Source organism: Apus apus, chromosome 3 (assembly GCF_020740795.1).
Source record: "Apus apus isolate bApuApu2 chromosome 3, bApuApu2.pri.cur, whole genome shotgun sequence".
NCBI lineage: Eukaryota > Metazoa > Chordata > Aves > Apodiformes > Apodidae > Apus > Apus apus.
The window spans coordinates 73757978-73770319 of record NC_067284.1 but is presented as its reverse complement, the minus strand read 5'-3'; the positions used below and the strand labels follow the sequence as shown (position 1 = coordinate 73770319).

Sequence of the window (12342 nt, the reverse complement as noted above, 5' to 3'; positions counted from 1 at the left end):
GTAAAGCCACCTGTTACTTTTGCAATCAGCAAACCATAGAAAAATATGTCTAAATATAACCGCTTCTTGTACCTTTCTGTGTGGCTTGAATCAGAGATGGTAGTAACTCCAACAAGAAATTCTGGAGGAAAAAAAGACATTGTCAGTAAAATACAGAAAGCAGCTTTTGGACCTGAGTGAATTTTAATGTCTAAACTCCAGATCTGTACTTAGTTTCACTAGTTCAACTACTTGTGTTTCCTGTTATGGTTTTGGTAGTACATTTTGCTTTGTAATTCTGGAGACTATTTTCTGTCATGTAGTATAATTAAGTGAGCTGAAGTCAACAGTATTTCTTAAAAATGTGTATTTTGTTGGCTGCCCACTGCAGCCCTGCAGCTCTGTCAATGCTTCATTACTGTCTTGTTCATGAGCCTGGCTGCAGTCAGTGCCTTGTGTAGACTGGCAGGTGGAATTGATCACAGGAGGTTACAAAACTCCTTGTAGATAAGTCACAGCAAAAGGCAGTAGAGAGACAGAAATATTGGAAGAGGAAGAGATTACATGATGAATTTGTTTGGCACCTGGAAAAAAAAAGGTTGCTAGCAGCATAATGGCATTGTGCACTGACTCCTTTGTACACTTGTGTGTTTAGCCAGTTACAGTAGCTGTAATTTAAGAACTATTGTCTTGCTGTTGTATAAACACTTCATATGTTTGCTTGGCATTGCCAGTTTTGGAGATGTATAAAATGGAGAACTGTGTAGACGTTGTGTTTCACATAAAAGCAAAATATTTGCTATAGATAAAGCTGCCTAGTAAGGAAATTATAAACCACATCCCAAAGAGCATACTATCGAGACGGTGAGTTTAGAAACATGAAAATGTGCCAAGTATTGTTATGTATATTTGAAGCAATGCAGAAATCCTGGAGGGTACTTTGGTAATTCTGCTGCTGTGCTTGAATAAGTTTTAGTGATGTTCAGATTTGAATCGTGGTTTAGAAATGCGATTCCCTCCCAGTTGCCTAGTGCGTGCCATGATTGTCCTGATTTTCATCAGCTCCTGAGCTCTGGTCCCTTGGCACCTGGCCATGTCATGGGCCTGCCTGCTGCAGCCCGATTCCAGCTCTGCAACCAAAAGCTAGAGTGCTGGGAACTGGTTGTCACTTCAAGCCCTGCAATAGCTTAGATCTGCAGAGGGAGATAATTTGTTTTAACAATCATTTTCTTTTATGTCATAAAATGTGTGGCTTAGGATTCATCTCCTGTTACCCTGTAGTTATCCCAAAGCGGGAGAATGGGTTACTCTCCTCTGCTGTGAGAGCCTGGTGAGGAATGCTGAGGAAGTGCCTGTGAATAAACAGACAACATGGTCTGCCCAATGGAAATAAGTTTTTAATGCGTTTTATAGAGTAAAAATAGCAAAGAGGTTTAAATGTTGCATGTCTGAGTTTACAAGGGAAAAACTATGCCTCAAATGTTGGCATGAGGCCTAGGAAAAGAATGGGCTTTCAGTAGATTTCCACACTTCTGCGTTCAGCCCTTGTTAAACACAAGGCCTAGAGATGCAGGAGGGAGGGTATAACCACCTGTTACGGACCTAATGAGCACTCATATGGAGCATGACCTAAACACAAAAGTGGAATTAATATAACAATTTATTAATTTAAATTCCTTTTGTTAATTAGTACTAATCGTGTTGAATTAGATAGCTCCTGACAAATGGAGTTTAAGAAAAGAAAATTATATTAAAAAAGGAAAGGTTGACATCCTTGATTTTGTTCTGTTATAAATAAACAGCAAATCCTAGAGACTCTGGAGTCTTATAGTAAGTATCTTCTATACAGGAGATTAATTAGGGGTTCCATAAATCAAAGCAGCTGGCTGTGCCTGTGTAGTCACGAGAGGACAAATCCTCTTGCCTGGCACCCAAAAGGTATTGTTGTAGGTGTTCGGTATTTTCAAAACAAGTTTTCATTGTGTCAAAACAAGTTGCAACAAGAACATAAAAATACAAAGGCACATTGCATATGTATGTGTACTCCGTACAAAAACACTTTGTACTTCAAAAAGTGAATAATCAGGTAACGCTGATAAAGCCAGGAGAAGCTTTTTCTATTTCTAATATGGCTATGCTGTTGAAATAATTTATACAGCAAGATTTCATTGCAAAGTGTCAGCATAATAATGCTAATCCAGGAGGAATAGGTGAAAGACCTCAAGAGGCCTCAGGCTGTCCTTTACTCTGACCTACCCTCTTCTTAGTACCTGTTTTTACCTAACTTAATTGGAAGGGGGGAGGATGTTGCTATTCTAGCTAATTTATGAAGATCAGTCATCTCTGGACTGGATTTTTTTCTGTCAGGATTCTGTGGATTGGAAGAAACTTGTAGATGTCTTACAGTGGTTCCTTTAGGATGCAGCAGAAAAGAAATGCAGGATAGAAAAAGCTACTGCACAATTCGGACAACAGAGGACTCCTGACAAGAAGGGTTCCCAGCTGCAGATGCTACTCCAGAAGACTTGGAAGGGTTACACAGAACTATTTAGAGATCCCCACAACTACAGGCGTGCCTGCCCAAGTTAGATATATTAGCTTGAAAACGCTGAAGAAAGAACCCCACATTTTCCTGTATGCCTTGCCTAGACTAGAAGAAAAGGGATGTATTTCTCAGATATACTAGCTGCTATGGTCTTGAATACATTGTTTGTTCTATCATTAGAGCCTAATATTTTCAGAATTAAACCATAGTCACAAAAACATTTTATAAGAATTAATTAGAATATTGGAATAATGAGTAGTATTTAAGAATAAAATTTACTCTCAAAGCCAATAGTAGGAAAAAATCAAGTACAATAACCTGAGTCTGTATTCTGATGAGAAGGAACACAGTGCATACACTTCATACAGTGAGAAATAGTAATGACAGCCCATGTATCTTTGTGAAAAGATCAAGATTTCAGCTCAGGGGCTTTCATTTGCTAGTAAAGAATGTGCAGGGACAGACTACACTGTGCTAGTAGTAGACATATTGCTGTACAGCTGTGCAGCTAAGTCTGTACTTGATGTGGACCATTGAGATTATTTCATCCTCTTCCTTTTTTTTCAGATCATCTCTTGTTGGAAAAGACACTTGAATTTCCCACATCTTGAGCTGAGAGACATAAAACATGCTAGTGCAAATAGAGCTAGCATAGATTAATTTGAGATGAGCGTGCTGAAACACTTGGCACTCTTCAACCAGGGAGTTTAAGGGGAATCTATTTTGTGAATGACTTAGGAAGATGATTCACCACCCCATGATGAATGTCTTTGTCCCAGACACAAAAAGCAGAAATCTCATTGGTACACCATTTTGTACGCTTTTTTCCTCACAGAGTTTGAATCTCAGTATTCTGCTCCAAATTTCCCAACATGAAAATTTTAAGAGAATTAGAAACACCTAGACAAATCTTTCGACTTTATTACACAATGAATGGTAAAGTTGGCTATAGCACCTGTCAAGCCAAAGCAATAGCAAAACCCAGATATCTTACAGTCTCAGAATTCTGTGACCCTAAATATGTGTAAAGTGTTGTTTGATGGAAGGTTGCAGCTGCATAATTGAAAATCTTTGTAGATTTTCAGCATAGAAATTGGAAAGCAAAAGATGTTATGAAGTGGTCGATGTAGATTTTCTACCAACTGTATTTTAAAAACCTAGCACTAAGTTATACTGGAAAAAACATTACAATTAGCATGAAATTTCACAAAAGCATGTGAATTTAGAGCCAAGTATGTTTTAAGTGCTGCAAGCCCACACCCCTAGGATTTAGACATCTGTGGGCTTCTGGAGACCTTGTACCACACTCAGTGTTTTATATCACTAGAAAACACATAAACAACGAGTGATCTAATTGTACAATCTGTTAACAGATACCATTTGCAATAGCAAGACTTCCTTTCCATTGAATAATAAGGTGCAGGAAAGATAAGTGCTTTGCTCTCAACAGATGTCCTTGAGTGTAGCACCTGAAATTCAGATATCAAGTGTATATAGTGGTTAACTACAGCAAAATGTGTTGTTTTATGGAGTGCTGAAGAAAATATTCATAGAAACCCCATAGCTTTTTACCTTGACCTTGGAAAAATGACCATTTGAAAGAACCAAAACAATAGACAAAAAACAAGATTCTTACAGTAAGACGTTCAACAAAGAGTGAGACACGTGCCTGTATCTGTATGAAGATTGGCACCCACTCTAAGCTGAAAAGAAAGCAACTCTTTAAGCACAGTGTAAGCTAAGATCTAAGCCAGTATGAGAGGGATACAGAGCCGTTTTGCTCAACACTCACGTGAAGAATATCTGTGGACTTTGTACAAACCAGGTTCTCTGTACTTGAAGGAGCATTTTATGCAGCTCTTTTGAGCTTGTTGTAAGCGTGATACTGACCCACCAAGAACATGGTAAAGTAAAGCAGAGTACAGAAAGAATGCTGTGTTTCCCCCAAAAGGTGAAAAAGCATCGGTGGAAGGCTGATTTCTCCCACATGACAGCCTAGAGAAACCATAGGTCAGGTTAGCTTGCTGCATCTTCAGTGTAGTTCAACAGGTACTCCAATTACTGAATTTTTTTAATAACAGTTCTCTAGAGCTGAAAAGCCTACCTAGGGGATGTAAAAATCGAAATTTCAAAACACTTCAGAGAAACTTGAAAGTGTCATGTGGCAAGGGGTCTGAAACCAAAAAAATTAGGTATTTTTATGTGAGTTCCTGTGGTGTAGCACAGATGAAAGTTATTGAGGATGTAAATTTACGTGAATAGCGTATGAGAAATTAATCTTTTCCCAAAGTTCATGTTTACATTTAAGATTTCTCTGTACCTGTATGTTCAGTAGAGGTATGAGTGTTTTTTTAATCAATTTAAAACCTTTCTAAAATGAATAGTGTTCCATATGAAAGAGGCCCTGACTATCCATTCTGTAGCAGAGTGTTATCCTTCAGAAAATATTATATTTCTTTCAAATTATTTCATGTAAACCTTTGTAATATAATGTCCATATATGTCCATGTCATGGTCCTGTTTGTTTGGAAACACATGCATTTTGACCTCAGTGCCAGTTGATTGATAGATGAAACTTACTCATCCAATAATTGGTGCTTGTTCTGTTTCTCTTTACTGGTAATCTCTGCCGGGGAGAAAAAATGTCAGAATTTCCGTTTCACAAGAAATATTTTATCACATGGTTTTGTCCCAAACTTTAGATGAAAAGAAAGAGTTCTGAAAAAAATTTTGCTTGGAACATGAAAATAAAAATTATAAAAATGGAGTTAATGCGACAGTATAATGCACCTGCTAACAGTAGGTTAGTGCCTACTGGAAGCAGAAATTTTAATTATTTATCCCAGCATTCTTTATGGACTGGGTCCTTTAAAGAGACTACATCTGATTTTTTGTTTATGTTTAAGATTTCAGGGCCTTGTCTGTGTGATTGGATGTAGCCTCTCCAAGATGCTGGACTGCAAATAAGCAAGTTAATATCAAACTGATTGTTTAATCTCAGTTCTGCAAACCAGAACATCTCTTTTCAGATCAACATAAACCAAAATACCATTTTCTTTTCATTCTTTTCACTGATGAAAACTCACTAGCATTTCACAGAAATGCACATAACTGGGTAAAAAAATAATTTTCTATTGAAAAAGGCATGTGTTTGGGGTTTTTTTGGGGTTTTTTGTTTTGTTTTTTTAAAGGAAATTCTGACAAGCTGTAATGAGTAATGTCTTTACTGCTTGTTCTACTCCTTCACATACACTGAAAATGTCTTGTTACTTTTATACATTAGTGCTTGCCTTTCCCTCCTTTTGTGTAGTGTTCATTAATATCAAAGCAGTTTGACCTCCCTTCTACTTCCCCATATTTCCTCTTCAGTCTATTAAATGTGCTGCAGCTGATATGGTCCTATCAAGAATATTGTGCCTCTTTATAGGGTCTTTTTTGGTTTAGGTTAAGGGTGTAGTTTTTTTGGTGTGTGTGATGTACTATAATTATCCTTTCTTTTTTCAATTTTTTTTTTTAAATCTCAAATACCTAAGGTGTGTGGGAGAGGAGCAGAAATGGAGGAACATATCCTGGGTAAACGTGGTACTATATTTGCGTCAGTCTGGACAAGACCACAAATGATAAGGGCAAACTGAAGCATGTCCTTTAAAGTATGGAAAGAAAAAAGTAGACGTTCACGAATTATGAAGTACTAATGGAATTTGTGTAGTGTATGGAACACCTCCAAAAGGTTCATATGAACTACCAGTGAAATAACATTCTCTTTGAAATAGTACATCTGATCAGAATGTAGGGAGGTGTTAGATTTAGCTTAGCAGCAAAGGATACAAGCTCTACTGCAGGAATCAGTGAAAAGAAAGGATGCTGGTGTAGATAAAGATGGTGTGGGAGGATGTATGTGGTATCAGAAGCATTCGTTCTGGAATTTACCTAACAGTAAAGTCATTGAAATATAATGCAGCAAGTGTGGTTTTAAGAGGACGCACAGAAATGCTATAAAGGTCTTTCAGAAAAGACATAAAATGTAGGAAAATATTTCTGCTTATATTCTATTTAAAGAATAAGAATCTTTACAGTTTAGGAAGAAGTAAGTTTAAGTAACATCAAGTCAGTAAGAAGATCATGTCCATGGAAGAAGAGTCTGTAGAGAGAGGCTGTCAAAGGGGAAGGAAGAAGCTGCTTAAAATAAGCAAGGAGAAGAAATGTAATTAAAAGTCTTGGCAGATAATGCAAGAAGAAATAAAAGGATGATAAGAGTGTGGCATTGACATTGTGCAAGTGATATTCCTTGAGCAAGCAAAATTACATAGAGCTGACCAGGACATACCTAGGCTGTGGTTTCAAACATATGCTATAAACAGACAAATACAGAAATGGCGTTCAGCTGGTAAGATGAGATGACAGGCATCCCTTCTCAGCTGGTGTATGTATGCATGTGTGCCAGGCTGAACAACCACTTTTGTCGGCATAATTATGGGGGCTGCTTTCTGAACTTGGATTCAATAAATCAGAGTGTGGTCTGTAAATACACAGCACAGTCTGTGTATGCTGTAAAATGTGTGTGCTGCCTTTGCTGTTTTTCTTTCCTGTGTCTGGGCTCAGCTTCTCAGTCCAGAAATGTTTTTACTTTCTATTGCTCTGTTAACCTTTGGATGGCATCTCATGTTTGTTTACAGCTTGTGTACAAAAGCTGACTGAACATATCTGTTAATTAATTTGCCAGGCATAACTTCACAAAGAGAGGAGAGCCTTTTCTTTTGTGGTCTTACAACTGTTTCAGATGTAAGGAGGGCTGATTGGTTCTTGGTGATTGCCAGAACTTCTAGCTGAATTATTAAATATGTATCATGATTGTGAAGATGATCAGTGTACGTTTGCCTCAAGAGGAACACCAGCAGAGTGATCAGTAACATAATGAACATAGTTGCAGCTATTCTCACTTTGGATTGTTTGGGGGTTTTTTGTGGTTTTTTTCGTGTAGAGAAAGTGAAAGTTTGGTGCAGAAAGTAGTAGTCAGAATGATGAGTCAGCTTCTAATACTACTTGCAAATAAAGGGTATCACTGGGACATATAAAATATGTTTACTACATGGTTGAGTATTTCAGTGCAATAAACTCAAAGGTACAGTTCAAACTCAGTGGTGGATACTTGGGTTCAGCTTATTTTACGAATTTATGACTCACTTGATTATTTCTAAGAAGGCAGATGATGATCCAAAATATACAAAGCACATCTTAATTAAAAGGATTAATGTTCTGACCTTCAGAGTCTAAGGAAAGGAATTACAGTTTATACAAAGTGTTAGTATTTATTCACTGCGTCTTACGTAAACTACTGCCATTGACAGTGACTCTGTGCTGTGTCAAGGTTTCTGTAAGGGGACAGATAAGGAGCTTATCTCCTGCATATATGCTGACTTCTCCTCATTATTTTCCTGCTGCGTTAACTTTTCTGTGTTTGGGCTTTTGGTACCGTATGTGACACTTTCTTCAACACAGGAGAAAAAAACCCTAACTTGTTGTCCCAGAAACGTGGTGAACATCAACTGCATCAAAAAGTCCCAGTTTTAAAATGCTGCAGGCAGTGGCATAGCCACACTTACGGCTCCTCTGAAGTTTTTCTTACTTTTAGAGCCATTCAAAGGTGTGATTTTCAGTCTATCATACAGCTTATCTCTGAAGCTTTGCACTGGATAAAATGTGGATGGTCCATCAGGCTCTTCTGACAGTGTCAAGTTACTGATGACCACATTAAGAGGTTAGTGGTGAGGACCCTGAGGAGAGAAGTGCTGATAGGTCTAGAAAGCTGAAGTGTGTGGATCTGCTGTGTGCTTGTGAGAGGAGCACAGACTGAGCATGCTAACATTGTGCTTCTCTGCTGAAACCCTGGCTGAGTCCATGCACACACCATGTTCCAAGTTTATTCCTTCCTAACCACGTGTTTTCTTTTTTTCAATAGGGCGTATTTCAAAACGTTTGTCCCTCAGTTCCAGGAAGCAGCATTTGCTAATGGGAAGCTTTAGGCAGACTTGGGCATGGAGATGATACTGCACAGATCCTTCAGTCTGCATGTGTCCTGCCAGCCCACAAGAAGAGTGCCTGGAAATGGATTGGACTGTCTCGATAGGTGCTTTCTTGCCTCTGAAATGGTTTGGGTAGCATCAGTTCCTGTCAGATTTCCAAAACAAAAACCTCATTAGCATGTTTAAAACTTGAGTGTTTGGTATTCATCCTGTCCCTTTGCCTCTGTCACCATCATTCCTTTATGTATCTACTGGATTAAATTTAAAAGGGTGTGTTTTGGTGTGATAACATTTTCTTGTGCCAGCAGTGTCCCATATGTTATGCCTTGTTTCCTCGTCTTCAGATGATGTAAATTGGATTATTTTCTTTCCGTGGAAATAAGATGTGATTTGTATATTTAGTTAACATTTCCAGTGTATCCTAAGAAAATATAAAGCTGCCATATGTACCAGGAATGCCTAATGGACTGTACAGTGCCATATTCTGCCTTGGAGGTTTGCTTCTCGCTGTGGTTGTTTTTCTCACTGGCATGGGTATGAGTTGCCAGTTCAATTCTCAGTGCCTTTCAAGTTGGTCTAATATCAATATGGCAGGATTTGGGTGGGGTTTTTTGAATATTTCAGTTCAAAGCTCATCCTACATTAAATGCTATGCTTTTATGCTTTGTTCTTATTTCTGTTTGTACCGTTCTGGTGTTTTTCTATTGAACTCCCCTTGCCATTGCAAAGAAGTTCTACTTCTTAGTACCAACGAGCAAGGAGCTAGTTACATAAATTAGTATCACAAAATAAAGCTCTGTCACAGACTTGTGATTTTTCCAAGTAACATAAATACTTAGCAAGCAAACATTCTACAAAGGAGTGAAGGATGTCTTGGAAAACCACTGATGAAATAGTGTAGGGCTATAGGTATCTTAATGCTTAAGTTCAGCGTGTCTTCTCAGAAATAATTCTAAGTGTATAGAACTGGAAACATTAATTCCCTAACTCTGAAATGTCAAATGCAAAATCCCACCTATTCATCTTTCCTTTCACACTTGTGTCAGATGCACCACTTGGGTCTGACTGTCACAATGTCACTTCCCAAATTAGTTTGTAAATAGACCAGGGTACTTTCCAGTAAGGAATAAAATTAACAGTGTATGTTGCTTATAAATGGCATATGGAAAATGTGTCCTACTTCTGCGAAATATAAGGAACTAGATTAATAGTATGCAGATGATACAATGGCACTGGAAAACATTTAATTTGAAATTATTCACTGTAGCACCACTGTCTGCTTATGCAATGAAATCTCATCAACTTACTTGATTGGGAGTGTTCTCCTACCCTTTCTAAAACTTGTTCTTTTAACATAAAAATAGTGCTTTCCAGGGGAATGTCCACTAAGAAATGTAGACAGGTTTTGAGCAGTGAAGCTTCATAATTAAGGATTATGCAGATAATTTGCCTCTAGAAACTAAAGGTATTTTTAGCTAGTTTATAGGCAGAATTTTATGTTTAATACTGAAGTTCTTGACTGGAAACCAAGCTGCAAACAAAATCAGAAGCCTTATTGCAAATCTACAGATGAGAGGCCATATTTTGTCCTGTGACCCACCCCCTCGTGACTCTTCGCTGCTTTATCTGTGGGCTGTGAATGGCTCCAAAGGTCTGAGCCTCAGTTTACTCAGTGGAGGTGTTGCATTAGACTCTTGCATGCAAACCAAGACTTAGAGCAGATGTGGAAGGTAGTGGGTTTATGGCAATAGCAAAAACATAAAGGAACAAACTTAAATGCCTAAAACCAGACATTGATCAGTATACGGGGAGAATCTTATATCTGCATTTCTGCAGGTAAAAATCAAAGCTACTCACACACGTTCAAGAATAAGCCAGCTCTTGTGAATGAGGTGGGAGAAGGAGGATGGCTGATGAAAAACATTGGTCCTCATAGTGTTCAAAATCCAATAGAAACTGCCTCTAGCATCTTCAAAATGTAAAAACCAAACCCTCAAGTTGCCTCAGTAGATTCCTGGAATACTGCATTTTATAAACGTGTGTTTGATTTAGTGTTGTAGCGATTGCCTCATGAACACAGTGATTGATATATACCTGCTTGTCCACATGGCACCAGTAATTTTTTTATCTTTTCAGAAATTACCATATTTCAAAGGCTAGCAATTGAAAAATATTTCAAAAAGAGGCCCGCTCTATTGAATTGATAGGTGTTTTCAACCAAAAATGGATCCTTCACTTCAGTCCTACTAATTTTGGACAAAAGACTGCTTTATTATTAAAGGAATATGAATTTTAGAAGCCGTGTAAGAAAAGACTTGGAGCCTAAACTAGCAAGTCCTTATATTGAATTCAGTAGTTTCACCAGTTTTTCACTAGCATATATGGAAATGAGCCAGTAGCTTCAGACTAATTATACATCATAATACAAAAAATTATTTTGGAAAAATAAAAGGAAAGGAAAGGAAAGGGTAGATAAGTGGAGAATCTGATCTGCTCGTGTTTAAGATGAAGTCTGCAAGCCTATCAATTTTCAGATGAGAAGAAAAGGCATTTGTCTTACACTTAATGAACATTTTGTTAATTTCAAAGCAACTCGCCCTGCACAGTATTTTATGGAGCCCTTCCTGACAGTTCTCAGAAGAATGTATTTGGGGGTGTTAGCCCTACAAATGGGGTGTTGGGAGGAAAGACGTGGAAATGAGTGAACTCTTCTCTCTGGAAGGATTACCATATAAATACTACATCAGAAAAGAGAGCTAGTTTGAATAATTTTATCAAGTATTTGTTGAAGGCATTTAAATTAGCCACAGAAGTTGTAATCTAGGAAGTTGGGAGTTATTTCTTTTATCTCCTGTTTTATTATAATATCCATTGTGGCCAGTTTAATGGCAATGAGACTTTCAGTGCTTTTTTTCTTATTATGTGATATATGTAGTTGAAAGGAGCAGTTGGACCTAGGCTCATTTCTTTGGTTTATGAGGACCACGATACATAGGAGAAAAATATCAATGTTATGAACTTACTGAAAAGCCTGAATTGTACTCTGTCATAATTTTTATCGAAACAATGTGGCGAGTCTCTAGTTACTCAGCCAAATTAACGCACCATTTTCTGAAAGTCCTTAAAGTGTGAACTTACAGTCCAGCCTTTATTCATCTGCATATGTGCTAGAAGTAATACCAAGCCTTTCAAATTCAAAGTTAGACCTTTTGTGAAATTGCTGGAAAGACCGGACAAGCAGCTGGAAGAATAAATAAAAGTTAACTATTATCATGTATAGTTTGGCCTTTATTTATCTTTCTGTTGTGTTGGTCACCACTTTGTTGATCAGTATGTTTCATTTGCTGAATCAGCAGCATTTTTGTATTGTCAGTGTCCTTGAACATCCTCCCATTTGTATACGAAGTAGACTCGACTCATGTTTCGAGAAGAAGTTGTTGCAAGAACTTGCATGGATTCCCTTTGCTTTGTTAGGCCCTCACTAGGCATGTTTCTGTGTCTGTTTCCTTTCTCTCATCCTGCCTGGCACTGGTGGCAATTAAGCATCTTTGGTGAATCAGTCAGGAAATGAGATTTAGCAAGGAAGTGCAGTATCTTAAGTCTTGCTTGAGGTATCTTGCACAAAGAGACTTATTATGTAGGAAAGAAGGGAATAGGTCTGGTTAGTCTTGGTCAAGCAGTGGCTTCTAATACATGACGGAGGGTTTTGAAGAGCTCAAAAACCTGTTTAAGTGGTGAGTAGGGACTGTGGCATGGACAGCCTCCTCCTCCTGTCAAGTACCCTTAACCAGAGAA

At 37.9% G+C, this 12342-nt stretch overlaps 1 protein-coding gene across 3 annotated transcripts in view; it reads left to right on the top strand.

Moving 5' to 3' along the window:
* BABAM2 (BRISC and BRCA1 A complex member 2) overlaps window positions 1–11824 on the top strand; it is a 172982-nt gene extending 161158 nt beyond the window's left edge. For all 3 annotated transcript variants that reach the window (XM_051614076.1, XM_051614075.1, XM_051614077.1), the window contains exon 12: window positions 8484–11824. In XM_051614076.1, coding sequence (XP_051470036.1) covers window positions 8484–8547 — 64 coding nt within the window. In that variant the 3' untranslated portion in view covers window positions 8548–11824. The remainder of the gene's footprint in view (window positions 1–8483) is intronic.
* The last annotated feature ends 518 nt before the right edge of the window (window positions 11825–12342 follow it).